The following is a 19,833-nucleotide window of genomic DNA, read 5'->3' on the forward strand; positions in this document are numbered from 1 at the left end:
TGTAGCTATGGGACATTTCTGTTCCATCTTTGATCTTCTTGGGATTCAATCTCAGTAAGAACCAACAACAAGCTCATCGCTACAGGTCAGGACCTTCTAGATCTGATGATCCTTGTTCTAAGCATCCTTCCTGCTTGGAGGCTGCAGGAAGAGCCAGAGACTGAGTGATGAGGTAGAGATTTAAATCAGGACTTGAGCCTTCACTGTGACCATGAGTTGGAAAAGTCTGAGAAACACTGAAAAAACATTGTCCCAGTGAAAATTCACAGAAATTCTGAGAGTGAAGTCTTTGGGGACTTCTCTTTCCATTTTACACATAAAGAAAACAAGACTCAGAGATGCTAAACGTTTTATTAGCCTGTTGTCCCATGGGAAGAGGATTCCACAGTTGCCTGTGAAGTCATGCCTTCCTGGCTCGGGGACCAAATCTCTGACCCCAAACCATAGGACAAGGACCAGGTTAGCAGGTCAGCAGGCCTGGGGTTGACTCTAGAGATAGACAGTGTCTGAGCCTCTAAGGGCCTGAGCTAGGAGAAAGGAGGCTGAGAGGGCTAAGCGTGAAGAGTCTAGCCTGGCTGGGGCAGCTTGGAAGCACTCAAAGCCCATGGACACTCAGCTGAGAAACATGGCAGCTGCAATAGCTAACTCAATCCTAGTTGGCTTGAGAGGAATCCCTGGGTCTTAGAGGAAGCAGGGGGTAGTATAGCTGGCCTGGCTCTGATCCACCACATCTTGAGAGCTGGGATCACCTGTGGGGACCAGGATTCAGGAAGGATAGAGATGGGGATGACTGAGCAGAGGAAGCCCAGGCTGGAGAAAGACCTGAAGATCATGGTTTAGTTTATCAGGAGATAGGCCTGTGGCTGTTCAGAGGGAAAAGAGGAGACCCAGGGGGGACCTAAAAACTGTCCTCTAGTCCTGGAGCTTGGTCCTGTAGCTGCAGGGTCTGACTTGACTTGCAGATTCCCTAAGGGCTGAACTGGGGCCATTAAGTGGAAGAGGCAGGAGGCAGGTCTTAGCTGGGTTTAAGGCCAAGAGCCATCACAAAGACGACTGGGCTGCTGGAGCTGTCCTTAGGGGCTTTCTGTAGGAGAAACAGAAGCAGTGTTGGTCATAGCTGGAGGATCCAGGGGTATAAGGCCAGGGGGCAGGTAAGGGATGATCCCAGAGATCATTTCTAGGAAGAAGAGTGAGAAGGGGTTGGGCAGGGAGTGAGAGGCATGGGATGCCATGGGCTTGTGGGTCAAAGGGCAGACACACTCACTGGTGTAATAGAGCCAGGTGAGGCCATAGGTGAGGAGAAAGCCAGCCCCCATAAGGGCTCCTCGGGGCAGTGTGAGTATCAAGGGCCATGAGCTGTTCTCTTGGGCAGAGAAGACTGTGGGAGAGAGAGGGGCAGGGCATGGTTGGAGGGGGTTTGTTCCCCAGGCCTCAGTCCTTCCCCTCCAGCCTCACTCCCTCTCAGGATACCAGGGCCCTCTTGGAATTCCCAAGGCCCAGGACTGCCAGGCCTTCTCTAGGGTGGGAGATAGAGTCAGGCCCCATGGGCACAGTGCAGGGTTCCAGGCTCTAATAATGGCCTTCAACACCTCTTCCTGCCTGATTCTAGGGGTCATTTTGTGCTCAGGTTGGGAACAGAACAAGGCAGGGAAACTGATCCACCACCATAATCAGCAAGGGTATAACTACAAGAGAGGCTCTCCAGCCCAAATATTATGGGGGCTACTCTCCAACATCTGCCTCTCCTATACCTTCCCCAGCATCCTCACTTTTTAATATGGTTCAAAGTTCTTAAGAAGTCACTATGAGGGTGGTTAATATGGTAGGGCACAACCTCCATTAACTCCAGGTCAGGGAGCTGGGCTCCTTTTCCATGATGAATTCTAGTCTTCTTCAATCCTAAGTTCTCTTCCTTCTCCATGAGACTGATATGAATTCTCTATCTCATGCTTGGCTAAGGTTGAGCTAAGTTGTATCTCTGGCATTCTTCCCATGGGTCAGGTTAGAATCAGAGCAAACCAACACAGGTTTGTCAGTCAGGGTCTGGTCTTGGTGAAGCCTATCTAGTCTTTGTAATTACAGTATCCCTTTCTCACTGTTCACCAACCACTCCTTTAATATTCCATCCTCAGTTTTCCCAACAACTGAGGTCAAGTTCACTGCCCTGTGCTTTCTATGGTCTGCTATGTTCCTCTTGAAAAACAAACAAACAAAAGGAATCAGTACATTCATCCATCTCCTGTCCTACGTAGTCCACAATCTTTGATACCCTGTGAAGAGAGTTTCACCAATATCTGCCCATTCATTTAGTGGCCAAGTTCGTCTGGGCCTGGTGTTAATTCACATGTTGGAGGGTGTTTCCCAGACTCAGACTTAGATCCAAAATCCCCCTAGATGAGGTTAGAAGATCATGGGAGCATTGAAAACAAAGCATTCTGGGATGTCAGCAAACCTTATGGGAATGAACAATCTGCTGTCTCCTTTGGTAAAGGAAGTAGAGACAAAGACTGGTGTGTTTCAAACTCCAGTCTGTGACTCAGACTACTGACTCTTGTCAGTAGTCCCAGGACATCTCCGTGGTCTGTCTGGGCAGCCCCTGACATCCCTCAGCCTATGCTCTCTCCTCTGGCCTCTGCTTGCTCCCTGAATCAGTCCCTCACACCTCTCCCTTCCTCCAGATGCCCCAGCCCTCTTACCTGGCAGCAACCAGACACTGAGACTGTCCTTCCGGTGTGGGGTCCTCACCTCACAGTAGGGACTCAGTTTGTGATGGGGGTCCACCTTCACTCTCAGGCTGCTGTTGGTCCAGGGTGCAGACCTAGTTGATCTCACCTGGAAAGTGTCAGTTCTACTGCCATCCACAGGGTTCCCCCCTACCCACCAGTGCAAGGACGGGGCTGGCTCTGCTTGGACAGAACAGGTACAGAACAAGCCCTCCTTGATCCAGGAGCAAGAAGGGCTGAGTATCCTTGGGGCATCTGTGAAAAAATACAGGAGGCCTCCCACCACTTAGTGGAAGACACTCTCCTCTCTATTCCAGCACCCAAGCACCCCATGGTACCCAGCCCCCTCACACTCACAGTGCACAGAGACCCTGAGAGAGGCCTGCTTGGATCCTAGAGGATGCTGAGCCAGGCAGGTGTAATTCCCACCATCTGCTGGGCCCAGGTGGGGCAGATCCAGGTGCAGGACTCCATGCTTTGAGGGCTGGGAAGAGGCCAGGGTTTGATCCTTCAGGACCCAGCTCAATGTAGCTGGGGGTTGCTGTTGGCAGCACAGAGCAGGTGAAGGGACTCTCCCTCCTGAACCACAAGAACTGAGCTGTTTCCTTGCATGAAAGCTGAAAAAGATCAGGAGCTCCAAGCAGGGAGAACCGGAAGGGATCTCAGAGACCTCCTAGACCCCAGTTTCACTGTACCCAGCAGGGACCTGGGAGCTAGAAAGCTGTTGAGACTTCCCCAAGATTCCATAAGGAAGGGTCAGGTGGAAGAGGACAGGACCCCAGGCAGGAAGGGAACCACCAGGCCCGGCCCAGCCTGGTTTCCTGCCCCTTCTCCCTGCCCTGCATCTTCCCTGGCTGCTCCCCAGACCTTGGAGGCCTCCCCTGCCTCTGCTGCTGCCAGGGCACACTCAGCCTGGGTCGTGTTCCTGCATTTGCCTCACATTGGGTTTTTGTCTATCTTTTTTTTCTTCCTTCTTTCCCTTCTTTCTTTTCTTTATTTCTTCTATGATTTTCATTCTTTTCCTTCATATCTTCTCTTTTCTTCCTTCTTTTTTTATTTTTCTTCATTTCTTTCTCAATTCCTTCCTTGCTAATTCTTTCTTTCTCTTTTTTGAAGTGTTTTTTCCTGTTTTCTTTCTTCTTGGCTTTATTCCTTTTTTCTTCTACTATTTTTACATTCCTTCCTTCCTTTCTTCCATACTTTTTTCTTCCTTCTTTTTCCCCCTATTTATTTGTTCTATTCTCTCTCTCTCTCTCTCTCTCTCTCTCTCTCTCTCTCTCTCTCTCTCTCTCTCTCCCCCTCTTTTGTTGTCTCCCTCTTTCATTTTATCAATTTAGGTGAAAATAATGTGAAAGAGAAACAATAAAACAAGGACTCAGGAGCCTGAAATGTCTGCACATTGAGCCTGGGGATCTTACATTTTAGGAGCCCACTTTAATCCCCACTAGGTTCCAGTTTCTCACACCAAGTAGCCATGGGGCCTCCAGGCACACACTGCACCTGCCCTGACTGAATGCTAGAGACTCAACCTGCATAGCCAAACTCCTGTACCCCACTGACAGCACCTCCTTGATCCATCCCCCATAGCCTCTTCTTACACAAGCCCTTCAAACCCCCAGATCAGCCCTGAAACCAACATTAATGCAGCAGGGAGCAAAATCTCACCATTTGGTTTAGAATTTACAGATCCAGGTCAGCTTCCCCAACAGGGAAACCTTGACAGGTCCAGTGAACAGAGCACTGCCCTGGGAACTGGGTCTCAATGCGGGACTTGACCCCCTCAGCTCAAGCCTGGTACAGGGGAGAGGTCACTATAATTAGACTCTATATTTAGAGTTCACACCTCTCTGGTGCTGGAATCTGTGTGAACTAGGTCAGGCCCTGCTCACAGCTCTGAGCCCCAGCTTTCTCTTCTGGAAAGTGGGGACAAGAACTCTCCTACTTCTTATCTCATAGGACTGTTGGGAGGAAAATGATTTCTAAGCCTTAAAGATATGAGTAAAAGTAAGTTGATGCAATGCCAAGGGGAGGAGCAGCTCAGGACAGCAAGAACATGGGCCTGCAGAGTGAGAGTCCCTGTCTCTCCTGTCTCCCTCCTCTCCCTGACATCCACACCAAACCTCAGAGGAGAAGCTAAAGCCCAGGGTTCCCCTCTGCCCTCCCCCAGGGGCTCTGCTGATACCTGGTGTCCTGTTGTCCTGGGCTCTGATGGTCACACTCTGCACAGCATCTGCAACAGAAGAACCAGGCTGGCTGGGGGTGGGGCTCTCTGCCCAGCCCAGCATCAGGCAGGGAAGAGATTAAATTCCAGAATCACAGAACACCAAAGTGGAAGCAGCTCAGAAGGCATCTAATCTGATTGACATTGGCACATGAAACCACAGAGATGGAGAGAGAGAAAAAATAGGAAATCCCAGCCTGTGTCTCTGCTAGGAGATTGCTTTCCCATCCTTGGCCCAAGAAAAAGGCATATAGTTTCCCAGGCCAGGCCTGGATACTGGTCTTTTAATGCTTCCCTCCCTCACCCTCTCACTTCAGGGATGTAGGTCTCCTGTCCCCAGCACTTACAGGACATATTGAGTTGAACAGTTCTCTTTGTGCTCACACGATCTCCAGGAAGGGTCACTTGACAGATGAGATTGGTGCCATGATGCTGGTGTTCAGGGATGAAGGAAACCTCTGTATATTGGGATGCCCCAGAGCTTTGTGGCTTGGAGGAGAGGGCAGCCCCCATCCAAGAGAATTTGAATGACTTGTTTCCCCCACAGGCCCAAGGAAATGTACATTTCAGAGTCGCTGGGTTCCCTGACTCTAACATTTCTGGAGCAGAGATGTCTGGTTTCTGAAGGAGGTCTGGAGAAGAGAGAGGCAGTGAACCATGGTTTTTGGAGGGGAATTAGGCCTCAAGTGAACTTCCAGATGCTGGTACCTAACCCATTCCCCAGGTCCCTACTGTGTTCCCCTGATACTATGACTCCATTCAGGCCCCTGTTCCTTACGAGCCTCCTGGGCATAGCCTGTAACACTCATGACCTGAGTTACTTATTGATTATAGATCAAGTGGAAGTTGCATTAAAGAGAAGAGAGAAGAAACCATTCATTTTACATAATGGGAAAGTGAGTCCAAGAGAGAGTGGGAAATTATAGGAAAAATGCCCCAAAAAGAGTGAGTCAGAAATCTGGGATTTGAATTTTCTTCCTTTGACAGCAGCTCCACAGTCCTTTTAAGCACAACCATGGCCCCTATCAACCTTCCTTGGTGTCCTGGTTCCTCCTAAAGAGGACCCTACCACATTCACTCCCCTTTGTAGCTCTGGAGCTTTAGGCTGGGTCTTCATGTCCTTCCCTGGGTCTGCTCCTCTCCCTGAGTGGGTTCCCCATGTGTCCTCCATGTTCTCTCACCCCTCCCATGGAGAGATACAGGGTCTCCAAGGCCAGCCCATTCCCCTGCCTGCCTCATACAATGAGAACCTCCTAGGAGAGGAGCATCCTACCTGTCGCATTTATGTAAAGCAGCTGCTTTAGGTAACTGTATTTATCAACTCCTCTTTCAAAACGGAAGAAGTATTTTCCCCTGTCTGAGAACTGGGCATCCATGATGTTCAAAGAGCAATTGTTCATCTTGGGATCCCTAAGAAGATGGAATCTCCCCCGGGTTTCCTCCTCCACCCATCTATATGGGTCATTGGTGGCCACGGGCCTGCCATATGAAATATAAGTTTCTTCTCTGAACCAGTAGCCATAAATTGGGTGTTCTTCATCAAATAAGAATCCATCGGTGTTGAAAGTGCAGGAGACGTGGGCAAACATTCCCTCCTGCACAGTCACTGAGGGAGGCACCTCCAGTGTCTGGGACAAGGACCCTGAGAGCAAACAGAAGCCTGATCAGCATCTCCACCTCTTCTCATCTCCTCAGACCAGCCTCCCTCTGCCCCAGACCTACTCACCCTCCCAGAGCAGGGGCAGCAGCAGCAGCAGCAGCAGCATGGATGAGACAGGAGAGAGCTAGGCTCTGCTGGGGTGCTTTTTCACTCTCTGAACACCATGACTCCCTCTGGCCATCTGTGTCAGGCTCAGGGCAAAGAGGAAGATGAAACAGGAAACCCTGGTGTGGAGCAAGTGGGAGGGCAGTCCAAAGAAGAGAAGCCTCTGTCCTTTCCCCTCAGTGGGCTCCTGGCTTCTTTAGCTGAACTCAGTGGGGAGGGGCCTCCTGTCCTGGGTCAGCTCCAGGGACAGTCAGGACTCAGGTGCTGGGGGAGGACAGATCTGCTACACAGGCTGAGGCCATGGATCTTACATGGACCAGCTTGTCTATGTGGCTGATGGCAGGGCAGTGACCAGTGCCTGACCCAGAGCAGGTGCTGACCATTCAACACTGCTGCCCCTCTCCTGTATAAGCTAAGCTGGGATTAGGAAGACCTGAGCTGAAATCCTGCCTTAGACATTTCCTGTCAGTCTTTCCTCTCTGAACAGAAGTTTTTCATCTGTAAAATGGGGATATTAGCAGCACCTCCCTCTCAGTCTTGTCATGAGGGTCAAATGTGATATTTGCCAAGTGTTTCACAGACTGAATCACTGCAGAAATGCTGGGGATGATTATGGCTACTTTACCCTCCTCTAAGATGTCTCTAGCAAACCGGCTGTTTCTTAGGCATCTCCCACGTCCAATTTTTGTCCTGGCTGTGCCCCATTCCTGGACACCTTTCACTTCTCATTTCCTTGTTCCTGGCTTCAACCCAACCTTAGCTGCATGTCACCTCATGCTTGCCCTTTCCATTTATTTTCTTCTACTCTCCTTCTCTGTTCTAAATATTTGGTTATTGACAAGGTGTTCTTCTCATGAGAATGAACGTTCCTGGTGGATTTGGGTTGCTTTTGCCTTGTTTTGGTACCCACAGTACCTACCGCAATGCCTGGCACACAGTCAGCATTTAATAAATGCTTGGTGACTCTTGGCTGGCTGTCAGTTCTTTTTATTTGGATTACCGTGCGCTTTGCCCTCCGTGTTCCCCTGGATTCACCTTTCCCAGTCTGCATCAGTTCATACTGATTGTCCTGTACTTCTTTGCCATATTCACATGAGCTCCATTTTCCAGAATTCTCATCCCAGATAGTTTAGTCTGATTCCCTGCACCTTTGCATCCCTACTGTATCTGTCTTTGTGGTGGTGACAGTATTTGAGCCACCACAGCTTTGTTATGGATGTTCTAGCAGCCATGGGACCTTTCTGTCTTGTTTTTGATCTCCTTGGGATTCAATCTCAATAAAAGTCTCATCGATGTAGATCAGGGCCTGTTCTCCAAGCTTTCAGTTACAATCCCTGCAATGACTCATGAAGGGCTTCCTCTCTGCCAGGCACTGTGCAGGGCAATGGTGATGCAGAGACAAGGGAAATGTGCCTACCCTCAGAGAGCTTATTGTGAACACAGGACAGGGGGAGGATAAGCTCCAACAGAGCCTGGTGAAAGCTCTTCTGTTCTCCCTCTTTCAGCTCCCACTGTTCAGATTCAGGTGAAGAGGACTGGAACACTCCCCTTGGGCTCTCCCTCTGGTGCCCCTGCTACCCTGTGCTATAGGGACCAAGGTAGGCCTCTTCCAGGCTCTCCCCAGCTTGGAGTCTTTGAACCCTGGGCTGCCATCTTTGTATATCATTGGTGCTTGCACAAGAAATGTTTTACTCTTTATGGCAGTCTAGAAAGATGGACCTGCTCTACTCTCCCCCACAACCCTTAAAAGACCTGTAAAAATGACTCTAAACAAATTACACAGCATCAAAAGCCGCAAAATGACAGAGTGAAACAGATTTCCAGCCCAAGATATCCTGGAAGGCTGACAGGAAAGATCTATCACTCTGACTGAACCACGTAGCATGGAAAGAAATAGAGTAGGTTTCAGGGTGCAGAATCATCTGTAGCTGCTGTGGTTTTCAGATTTCTCAACTCACAAATGCCAAAGCCAGTTTCAAAGGTCAGTAAGCTCTTTCACCTGGATGAGAGGAGAGTGAGATTCAGGCCGCAGTCCTGGACCCAGGCCTGTGGCAGCCACTGTGACAGCAGTATCCACTTTTTGAACTATAGGCCTAAGGACCCTGGGGGAATCGAAGCACTGATGTAGGTCTCAGTCCTGAGTGGCAGTCCTGGGATGAGGAGGAGCACTTGTGTAGTGGAACTGGTGTCGACTCTGCAGAGGGAATCCCATTCACAGTTCCAGAGCAGAAAGAGTGCTTTTGGTTGCTCACAGACCAGAGCATAGGCCAGGAGAGGATTAAACTCCTCTCCCTTGATTGTGCCACCTTGGAGGAACTGAGAACTTACAGGTCCCTAGAGATATGTCAGAGGACAGCTGCACAAAACTTCTGACCCCTCAGGTAGTATACCCTCCACTTGGCAAAGGACTTAAAAGTCAAGTAAATGACTGAGAAAATGCCCAAAGAGGGGGAAAATAAGACTGTAGAAGGTTACTTTCTTGGTGAAAAGATATTTTATTCCATCCTTTCTGATGAGGAAGAGCAAAGAAAACAATCAGAGGAAGACAGCAAGATCAAAGCTTCCAAAAATATTCAATGATCTCAGGCCATAGAAGGAGGTCAAAAAGGATTTTGAAAATCAAGTAAGAGAGGTGGAGGAAAAATTGAGAAGAGAAATGAGAGCAATGCAAGAAAATTATGAAAAGCGAGTCAACAGCTTCCTAAAGGAGACTCATAAAATACTGAAGAAATGAACACCTTTAAAAATAGACAAATAAAAATGACAAAGAGGTCCAAAAAGGGAATGGGGAGAAGAATGCTTTAAAAAGCAGCATTTTTCAAATGGAAAGGGAGGTTCAAAAGCTCACTGAAGAAAATAGTTCTTCAAAAAATTAGAATGGAGCAGATGGAAGCTAATGACTGTATGAGAAACCAAGAAATTGCAAAACAAAACCAAAAGAATGAAAAAGTAGAAAAGAATGTGAAATATCTCACTGGAAAAACAATTGGCATGGAGAAGAGACCAGGAGAAATAACTTAAAAATTATTAGTCTACCTGAAAACCATGATCAAAAAAGAGCCTAGACATCATCTTCCAAGAAATATCAAGGAAAACTGCTCTAATGTTCTAAAAACAGAGGGTAAAATTAATATTGAAAGACTCCACCTATCACCTCCTGAAAGAGATTCCAAAAGAAAAACTCTTAGAAATATTGTAAACAAATTCCAGAGCTTCCAGGTCAAGGAGAAAATATTGCAAGCAGCTAGAAAGAAACAATTGGAGTATTGTAGAAATACAATCAGGGTAACAAAAGATCTAGCAGCTTCTACATTAAGGGACCACAGGACTTGGAATATGATATTCCAGAAGTCAAAGGAAATAGGACAAAAACCAAAAATCACCTGTGCAGAAAAAATGAGTATAATACCTCAGGGGAAAAGAAAAATTGATCGTTCAATGAAATAGAGGACTTTCAAATGTTCTTGATGCAAAAACCAGAGCTGAATTCCTTTTTTTAATTATTTTTTTATTTTTATTTTATTATTATTATTATTATTTAATGTTTAATAATCACTGCCATACAATTGAGATTTTATCCCCCCCACACCTACCCCCCACTACCTCCCTCCCTCCCCACGACTGCATACAGTTCTGTATAGGTTCTACATATACTTTCCTATTGAGTACATTTTCACTATAGTCTTGCTATGTAGTCGGACTAAAATAAATGGAAGAAATCATATAACAAATCAAAACATGATACACAAACACACACACACACACAAACATGATCTGCTACATTCTGCGAATGACTTCCATATTTCTTTCTCTGAGTGTGGAAGGCATTTTGCCTTAGAAAACCACCATTGAGATTTTTTTTTTTTTGAGAAGTTCTTGCGTTATTACGAAATTCCAAGTGTACCAGAAAAAACTTTCGCACACTGTGGTCGGTGCTGTGCACAAAGTTCTCCTGGTTCTGCTCCTTTCACTCAGCATCAGGTCATATAAGTCCTTCCAGGCCTCTCTGAAGTCTTCTTGTTCATCATTTCTTATGGCACAATAGTACTCCATTACATTCATATACCATAATTTATTCAGCCATTCCCCAATTGATGGACATCCCCTTGACTTTCAGGTTTTGGCAACTACAAAGAGTGCTTCTATAAATATTTTTGTACATGTGGGACCCTTTCCCATTTTTATGATCTCTTGGGAATATGGTCGTAGAAGCAATACTGCTGGGTCAAAGGGTATGCATATTTTTGTAGCCCTTTGGGCATAGTTCCAAATTGCTTAGAAACCCAGTGACCCTCATCAGTTCAGCACCAGGAACCCTGCTGGAGGGAACAGAAAGTTTCATGCAGACCCTCTAATTTCAAATGAGGAAGATACACAGCCAAAGTCACCCCAGGAGAAAATAGCTCAAGAAAAGGATTCTGCCTCTGGTGTGGCCCTGCAGGCTCTGTGTGCAGCTGAGGGTGCTCTCCCAGGCCAAAGACCATGACTGCTGGGGCTTTGGTGTGTTCTTCCTAGCAATTCCTGGGGTAGAGACTTCCTTCCTCCCTCAATGAGATCATGTCATTGACCAATCACAGGAAGGCCTGAGGCTGTTCAGAGGGAGAACAGGAGACCAGGGGGACCTGAGAATTGTCCTCCAGTCTTGGAGGTTAGTCCTGTAGCCACAGGGTCAGACTTGACTTGCTGGGTCCCTGAGGGCAGAACTGGGGCCACTGAGTGGAAGGGGCAGGAGTCAGGTCTGGGCAAGGTTCAAGGCCAGGAACCTTCACAGAGATGACTGGTCTGCTTCTGGAGCTGGTGGCTGCTCCCTCCCTAGGGGCTTCCTGTGGGAGAAGCAGGCCCAGTGTTGGTCATAGCTGGAAGAGCCAGGGGTGTAAGGCCAGGCAGAGTGTGGATGAGGGGCGATCTCAGAGACCATTTCTGGGAATAAGAGTGAGCAGGGGTTTGGCAGGGAGTGAAGAGCAGGAGAGGCCATGGGCTTGTGGGTCAGATGGAAGACAAACTCACCATGTATAATAGTGCCAGGTGAGGCCATAGATGAGGAGAAAGCTGATCCCCATGAGGTCTCCTTGGAACACTATGACCATCAGGGGCCAAGAGTTTTTCTTCTGGGCAGAGAAGGCTATGGGGGAGAAGGAAGGGGACTGGATATAGGGTCTCATTTTTCCCCAGGCCTCAGTCCTCTCCCTCCAGCCTGACTCCCTCTCAGGACCCCAGTGCCCTCTTTGAATTCCCAAGGCTTAGGGCTGCCAGGGAGACAGAGCACAGTTCAGTGGACACAGGACAGGGTCCAGGCTCTGATAACTGTCTTGAACACCTTTTCCTACCTGGTTCTAGGGCTTCTGTGTGCTCAGACTGGGAACAGAACAAGACAGGGAAACTGTAACTGTACCAATATTGTCAGCATGGACATGAGCTTAAGAGAGGCTCTCCAGCCCAGTCACTACAGGGAGGGCAGTTCTAGGCCCAGGGTCTCAGTGCCCAGTGGCTGGCAGAGCTCAGGTCTTGCTTCTCTATGGTCCAGGGGCTGCTATTCAACCTATAGTCAGGGAGGAAGGACTTATCCTCTTAAAGGAAGAGGGAGGAGTAGTTTCCCCTGAATTCTGGGCTTGGAGAGAAGATAGGACTACTAGGCCCATCACTGCTTTGCTGCAGACCACCCTTCTATCTCACCCTGCTTCCTCCCAACTTCTCTGTCCAATGTCTCTAGGAAACACTGACATTCCTGTTCTGAGGAAGAACATGCCTGGCTCTAGGCTGGTGGCCCAAACTTCAGCCTCAGAGATAGGATGACAATAAGAACTTCAGTATCAGAAACTGGGACAGAAACAGGGGAGACCCAAGGATTCATCTCTATAGACTCCACCTATCCCCATTGCCTCTGGACCCAAAGACATATTTCTGCACTTGATATTTCTCAAGTGCCCCTCCTTCCTCTAGGGCACCTGGGCATCATGCCCACTCCATCCCAGCACTCACAGGCAACCCTGAGCTGTTATCTCTGTGCTCACTCTGACTTCTGAGAATGTCACCTGACATGCAAGGTTAGTACCATGGTCCTGTGCTTTGGGGGTGAAGAGGAGCTGGGATGAGTTAAGATTCTGGGAGACAAATGCCTAGGAGGAGAGAGCAGAAACAGTCCAGAGGAAGTTTGTCCCCTCTCTACAGGCTCCAGGAACAATACACGTCAGGATCACTTGGCACCCAGACTCCAGAAAGTCTGGAATGGAGATCTCTGGCTTCTGTGTCAGATCTGGGGGAGAATAGTTGAATGAATCAGGTGTTAAGGGGAGGGGTGCCCATAATGTGGACCCTCAGGTGATGGCCTTGGGGTTTTGCCTTTAGTGTCACAACAAGCCTTTCCTTGGTGTTCCCTCTCATGTCCTGACATTTCACCCTTTGGAATCCCCCATCATTCCCAGGGCCTGGGTCTCTCACCTCCCCTAGGGTTCCTGGTTCCTTCAGTAGAGGACCCTACCTTGTGTCCACTCAGCTGCAAGCCTCAGGTCCTTCCTTGCTGCCTCACTACTGTGGCTATTCCTGGATGCCTGTCATGAATATTTGCAGCCCAGTCCCTGCCACTCAGACATCTACTGTCACCATCAGGCCCTGAAGAGCTCCCCTGTCTGGTGTCTTGTTTCTTTACAGAGGACTCAAGTGTGTCCTCCAAGCCAAGAGCTCCAAGAGCCTTGTGACTGTCCCTCCTGTATTACCAGCATATCCTTCCCTGACTTTCATCCCTCACCTGGGCTTCCCATCACTCCCAGACATTCCTTGGAACGCTCTCCTCACCTTCCATATGGATCTGTTTTTTTATGATTTTGGATGCTTTAATATTCTCTTTTTAAAATTATTATTTTATTTGTTTTCAGTGTTCTACAATCACTTCCATATAACTTAGACTTTTCCCCCTTCCCACTCCTTCCCCCTTCTTGCTCTGAGATAGCATAATATTTTATATAGGTTCTACACATACATTCCTATTAAATACATTTTCACCTTAGTCATGTTGCTTATAAGAATTAAAATGGATGGGAGGAATCATAAAACAAACTCAAATGCAATACAAAAGAAAATTATCTGCTGCATTCTGCGATTGAATTCCATAGTTCTTTCTCTGGATGTGGAAGGCATTTTGCCTTAAGAAACCTTTGGGAATTTTTTAATTCCTTGCATTGCAATGAAGTACTAAGTCTTCCAGAAAAAAATCTTCACATGCTGTGGTTGTTGCTGTGTACAAAGTTCTCCTGATTCTGCTTCTTTCACTCAGCATCAGTTCATATAATTCTTTCCAGGCTTCTCTGAAGTCTTCCTGATCATCACTTCTTATAGTGCAATAGTATTCCATTACATTCATATACCACAATTTATTCAGGCATTCCCCAGTTGATGGACATCCTCTTGATTTTTTGGCCACCACAAAGAGTGCTGCTATAAATATTTTTGCACATGTGGAACCCTTTCCAATTTTTATGATCTCTTGGGAACATAATCCTAGAAGCTGTATTACTGGATCAAAAGGTATGCATATTTTTTAACACTTTAGGCATAGTTCCAAATTGCTCTCCAGAATGGTTGGATCAGCTCATAACTTCACCAACAATGAATTATTGTTCCAACTCTCCCACATCTTCTCCAACATTTATCATCTTCCTGTTTTGTCATGTTAGCCAGTCTGATAGGTGTCATGTGGTATCTTGGAGTTGTTTGATTTGCATCTCTTTAATCAATAGTGATTTACAGCATTTTTTCACATGACTAGAGATATCTTTAATATCTTCCTCAGAAAACTATCTGTTCATATCCTTTGACCATTTCTCAGTTGGGGAATGACTTGTATTCTTGCATATTTGATCAGTTCTCTATATATTTTAGAAGTGAGGCCTTTCTCACAGAAAGTAGTTGCAAAAATTCTTTCCCACTTTTCTGCTTCCCTCATAATCTTGGTTACTTTGGGTTTGGTTGTGCAAAAACTTTTCAATTTAATGTAACCAAAATTATCCATTTTGCACTTCATAATGCTTTCCATCTCTTGTTTAGTCAAAAATTCTTCCCTTCTCCATAAATCTGATAAATACACTGTTCGTTGCTCCACTAATTTGTTTATAGTATTGGTCTCTATAGCAAGATCATCCACCCATCTGGATTTTATTCCTGTGTACGGTGGCAGGTATTTGTCCAGGGGGTGTTGCCACCACACTGTTAGCCACTTTTCCCAGAAATTTTTGTCTAAAAATGAGTTCTTATCCCAGAAGCTATCTCTATATTCATTGCCTACTCTGTCTTGAGTACCTAGTCTATTCCACTTGTCTACCCTTCTGTTTCTTAGCCAGTACTAAGTGGTTTGGTAATTGCTGCTTTATAATACAATTTGGGATCTGGTAGTGCTAGGCCACCTTCCCTACCATTTCTTTTCATTAGTTCCCTTGATATTCTGAACCTTTTGTTCTTCCAGATGAATTTTGATATCATTTCTTCCAGCTCTAGAACATAATTATCTGATAGTTTGATTGGTATGGCACTAAACAAGTAAATTAATTTAGGTAGAATTGTCATTTTTATTAAATTGGCTCAGTCTGCCCACGAGCAACTGATGGTTCTCCACTTACTTAGATCTGACTTTATTTGTGCAAAAAATGTCTTGTAATTGTGTTCATAAAATTCCTGGATTTGTTTTGGCAGGTAGACTCCAAAATATTTCATAGTGTCTACCATAGCTTTAAATGGGATTTCTCTTTCTATCTCTTGCTGTTGGGCTGTACCAATATATAGAAATGCAGGTTTGTGTGAGTTTATTTTGTAACCCGCAACTTGGCCAAAGTGTTTATTGTTTCAAGTAGTCTTTTGCTTGAATCTCTGAGATTCTCTAAGTATATCATCATATCATCTACAAAGAATGATAACTTAGTTTCTTCTTTGCCTATTCTAATTCCTTCAATTTCTTTATCTTCTCTAATTGCTGCAGCTAATATTTCTACTACCATATTGAGTAATAGTGGTGATAATGGATATCCTTGTTTCACCCCTGATGTTATTGGAAATGTATCTAGCTTATCCTCATTGCATATAATGCTTGCTGAAGGTTATAGGTAAATACTGCTTATCATTTTATGGAAAGTTCCCTTTATTCCTGTGCTCTCCAGTGTTTTTGATAAGAATGGGTGCTGTATTTTGTCAAAAGCTTTTTCTGCATCTATTGAGACAATCATGTGGTTTCTGTTACATTTGTTGTTGATATGATCAATAATGCTAATAGTTTTCCTAATATTGAACCAGCCCTACATTCCTGGTATGAATCCTACCTGATCATAATGTATTATTCTCCTGATAAGTTCCTGTATCCTTTGTCCTAAATCTTATTCAAAATTTTTGCTTCTGTATTCATTAGAGAAATTGGTCTATAATTTTATTTCTCTGTTTTGACTATTGCTGGTTCAGATATCAAAACCATATTTGTATCATAAAAATAATTTGGGAGGACTCCTTCTTCCCCAATTTTCCCAAATAATCTGTATAGTATTAGAATTAACTGTTCTTTACATGTTTGATAGAATTCACTTGCCAATCTATCAGGCCCTGGAGTTTGTTTCTTAGGGAGTTCATTGATGGCTTGTTCAATTTCTTCTTCTGAGATGGAGTTATTTAAGTATTCAACTTCCTCTTCTGTTAGTCTGTGCAATTTATAACTTTTAAAAGAATCAAATCCATCTCATTTAGATTGTTGAATTTATGGGCATAAAGCTGGGCAAAGAAATTTCGTATTACTCTTTTAATTTCCTCCTCATTGGAGGTGAGTTCACCCTTTTCAATTTTGATATTGGTAATTTGGTTTTCTTCTTTCTTTTTTTTAATCAAACTGACCAAAGGTTTATCAATTGTATTGGTTTTTTCATAAAACCAATTCTTAGTCTTATTTATTAGCTCAATAGTTTTCTTAATTTCAATTTTTTTGATCTCTCCTTTGGTTTTCAGTATTTCTAATTTGATATTACTTTGGGATTTTCAATTTATTCTTTTTCTAGATTTTTCAGTTGCATACCCAATTCGATGATCTCCTCTTTCTCTACTTTATTCATGTAGCCATTCAACAATATAAAGCTTCCCCTCACAACTGCTTTTGCAGTATCCCATAAGATTTGGTAGGTTGTCTCATTATTGTCATTCTCCTGCATAGTCACTGTCTCTTGGATGTGAATCTCAAACCCTGGATGTTGTTGAGAAAGTGACTCTGTAGGGGAGAGTGAATGAGAGAGAGAGAGAGAGAGAGAGAGAGAGAGAGAGAGAGAGAGAGAGAGAGAGAGACAGAGACAGAGACAGAGACAGAGACAGAGACAGAGACAGAGACAGAGACAGAGAGGCAGAGATAGAGACAGAGACAGAGACAGAGATAGAGAGAGATACAAAGAGAGAGACCAAGAGACAGAGAGAAACTCAAACCAGGGTCCTCCCATGTTTTCTGTCCTCTCCTCCAGCCCTTCTAAGGCTAATTCCCATCCCCTGCACAAGCCCTTCCCCTCTCCTTCAGGCACCTTCAGCTCTGGTTGTGACTCCTCTAATCTCCCCAGAATAAAGACAGGAGCAGAAACAACAGGTCCATGGTGAGATCCAAGGCTGATGAGAGACAACAATGTTTTCCAAGTTCAGCTCAGCTTTGATAACACAGGGCCCTGTTAAGAAGGAGCCTGTGAAGTGTGAAAAAGCGGAACAGAAAAGGAGAAGAAAGGCCAGGAGAATTCTCAATGACTGAGCCTGGTTCCCTCAGCTCTCCCTTTGTCCTGAGTCCTTCTGTAAAAGTCTGACTTGATGATGGGAAGTCAGGTACATGGGGAAAGGAACATGATGCCGGTGATGGAGGTAGGGGAGGGACAGAAGTGGAGAAGGGGTGTCCACAGCACTTTCTCCTTCCCTGGTCCTTCTTTTCAGTGACCTATTGGCTTATACCTTTCTTCCCCAGAGGAGCTTGGGCCTGAGGAACCACCAACTGGAAGGAGTTCCCTTTCTGACTCCATGATCTCTCCATTCCCCCTCCATACCCCCACCCCATATCTCAGTGAACCTTTCCTGTCCCCTAACACTAGCCTGTTACCAGTTCCTCATTGGCCCCTAATGTGAGAGGAGCTCAGGTCCTGGGGATGGTGGAGTGGAGTCAGACCTTGGGTTCAGGTCCACCTTCCCCTGCCTCCTCACTGTGCTCTCCTAGGCCTTGCAGACCTCTTCTTGCTTCTGTATTTTATCTCCTGAATCTCAGGAGGCAGTCTACTATTAAAGACCATGAGGCAGAAGCTCCCAGGAGGACCTTAACTACCTGCCTTCTTCCCAGGACTTCTCTCAAGTCACTGATGCTCTGTCTCGACTCATTCTTCAGAGATTCCTTTATTTCTGCCACCTCATTATCTGCCTTTGTCAACAATACTGAATCTCCACTCCTGCAATACCAACTGTATTGTCCATCCCTAGCTGCCCACTTTGTCTCTCTCATCACCCTCAACTCCACTCTTCCCCTCCCACAATATCCTGCTCCATCTCTACCTGCTAGTTCTACTGGGCTCTATGGAATGCCTGCTTATGAATGTAGCTTCACCTTAAACTGTTCCTTTCTCCTCCTTCCACCTTTTCTTACTCACTCAGACATGTCCCCCTCCTGCTCACTGTGTCCCTGGACATTCTTTTCAATGCTGGTTTCAGGTTCCATCTTGCTCCATGGGTGTGGGGGATGAGGTCAGCTGGAATCCTCCTAGCTCCTCTTTGCTGACGCTGGATTCTGGTTTTGTCATCATCACTCATGAATCTCTCCTCCTTTGAGGTTTGGGCCATTCACATTTATCATCCCTCTGACATTCTGGTAGCCATTATCTACCAACCCAAAATGTTCTCCCTTTCTCCTCAATGGCTTTAGAGCTTTGCTCACAGTGTCTCCTCCTCAACCTCTACCCTCAGACTCAAGGATGTCCATATGCTCCCTCAAATCACCAAACTTTGCCGTTACTCTGTCTAGTCAATGTCGAGATCAATTCTTCCACTCTAGTTCAGCTACACTCAGAGATGGACATCTCCTTGATCTGACCCTAACCACATCTGCTCCAGGTCCATGTTAATCAATTCCAAAGTCCTTTTATCTGATCATACCCTTTTATCCTTCCTTATTTCCCTCTGTCTTATGGACCCTCAGCCCTTTCTTCTTCTTACCGTGACTTCTCATCCTTCCACTCCTTAGTTCTTTCTTGCCCTCAGTTACCCCAGCACTAACTGAACTCTCTTCTTTTCTTCATAATGATGAATTAATCAGTTCAGCTCTATGTTCTCCTCTGAACTTAAGTTCTTAACACCTCTATGTTGTACTGTTGATCATTCCTTGGCAAGTCGAAGTATTGGATTCCACCCACCATCTACCACATTTTCTCCAATGCAAGTTCTGAACAGAAGGAAAGAAAACTTCTGATTTGATCAGCAGCAAATTTATATTAAAATATCTCAAGTAGGCCCTTCTGTGGGAATAAATTGGTTAAATCTCCCTTATGGAATTGATTCTCTCTTTCACTCTCCACAGTGGCTGTTCCAAAAACTTACATCTTTCCCGAAGACTTCCATGGTACCCATCCCCATCCCCTCTTAGCTGATGATCTGGCCTCACACTCCACTGAAAAATGGAGGTCTTTCCCCAAGAAGTCTTCTTGTTTATTCCTCCTCATCTCCCATCACTCAGCTATCTTCTCCCACTCTATCCTCCTTCATTCTGGTCTTGGGTGAAGAAGTGACCTTTTTAATGTCAAGGTCTAAGCCTTTATATTCACTTTTGATCCCATCCCATGCCATCTTCTCCACTGGATTTTCCTTGTTATCAGCCCCACTTTGTCACTTATTTTCAATCACTCTCCATCTACTGACTGCTTTTCTGTTCTCTAAAAATGCATTTGCTTCTATCCCTTTTTAAAAATACATGCCTCAAATGATGGGGCAGCTAGGTGATGCAGTGGATAGAGCACCAGTGCAGGAGTCAGGAGAATCTGAGCTCAAATCTCACCTCAGACACTTGACACTCACTAGCTGTGACACCTTGGACAAGTCACTTAACCCCAATTGTCTCATCCTGGGTCATCTCCAGTCATCCTGATGAATATCTGGTC

At 45.6% G+C, this 19,833-nt stretch overlaps 1 protein-coding gene and 1 pseudogene across 1 annotated transcript in view; both read right to left on the minus strand.

The window, feature by feature from the left end:
- Positions 1-332: 332 nt before the first annotated feature.
- LOC140503628 (sialic acid-binding Ig-like lectin 8) overlaps positions 333-19,833 on the minus strand; it is a 40,631-nt gene continuing 21,130 nt past the window's right edge. Inside the window, exon 6 of the mRNA XM_072607771.1 lies at positions 333-1,084. Within this exon, the coding sequence (XP_072463872.1) occupies positions 1,016-1,084 (69 nt within the window). The 3' untranslated portion in view covers positions 333-1,015. The remainder of the gene's footprint in view (positions 1,085-19,833) is intronic.
- LOC140503627 (sialic acid-binding Ig-like lectin 13) lies at positions 1,270-6,792 on the minus strand (annotated as a pseudogene).

Source organism: Notamacropus eugenii, chromosome 5 (assembly GCF_028372415.1).
Source record: "Notamacropus eugenii isolate mMacEug1 chromosome 5, mMacEug1.pri_v2, whole genome shotgun sequence".
Classification (NCBI taxonomy): domain Eukaryota; kingdom Metazoa; phylum Chordata; class Mammalia; order Diprotodontia; family Macropodidae; genus Notamacropus; species Notamacropus eugenii.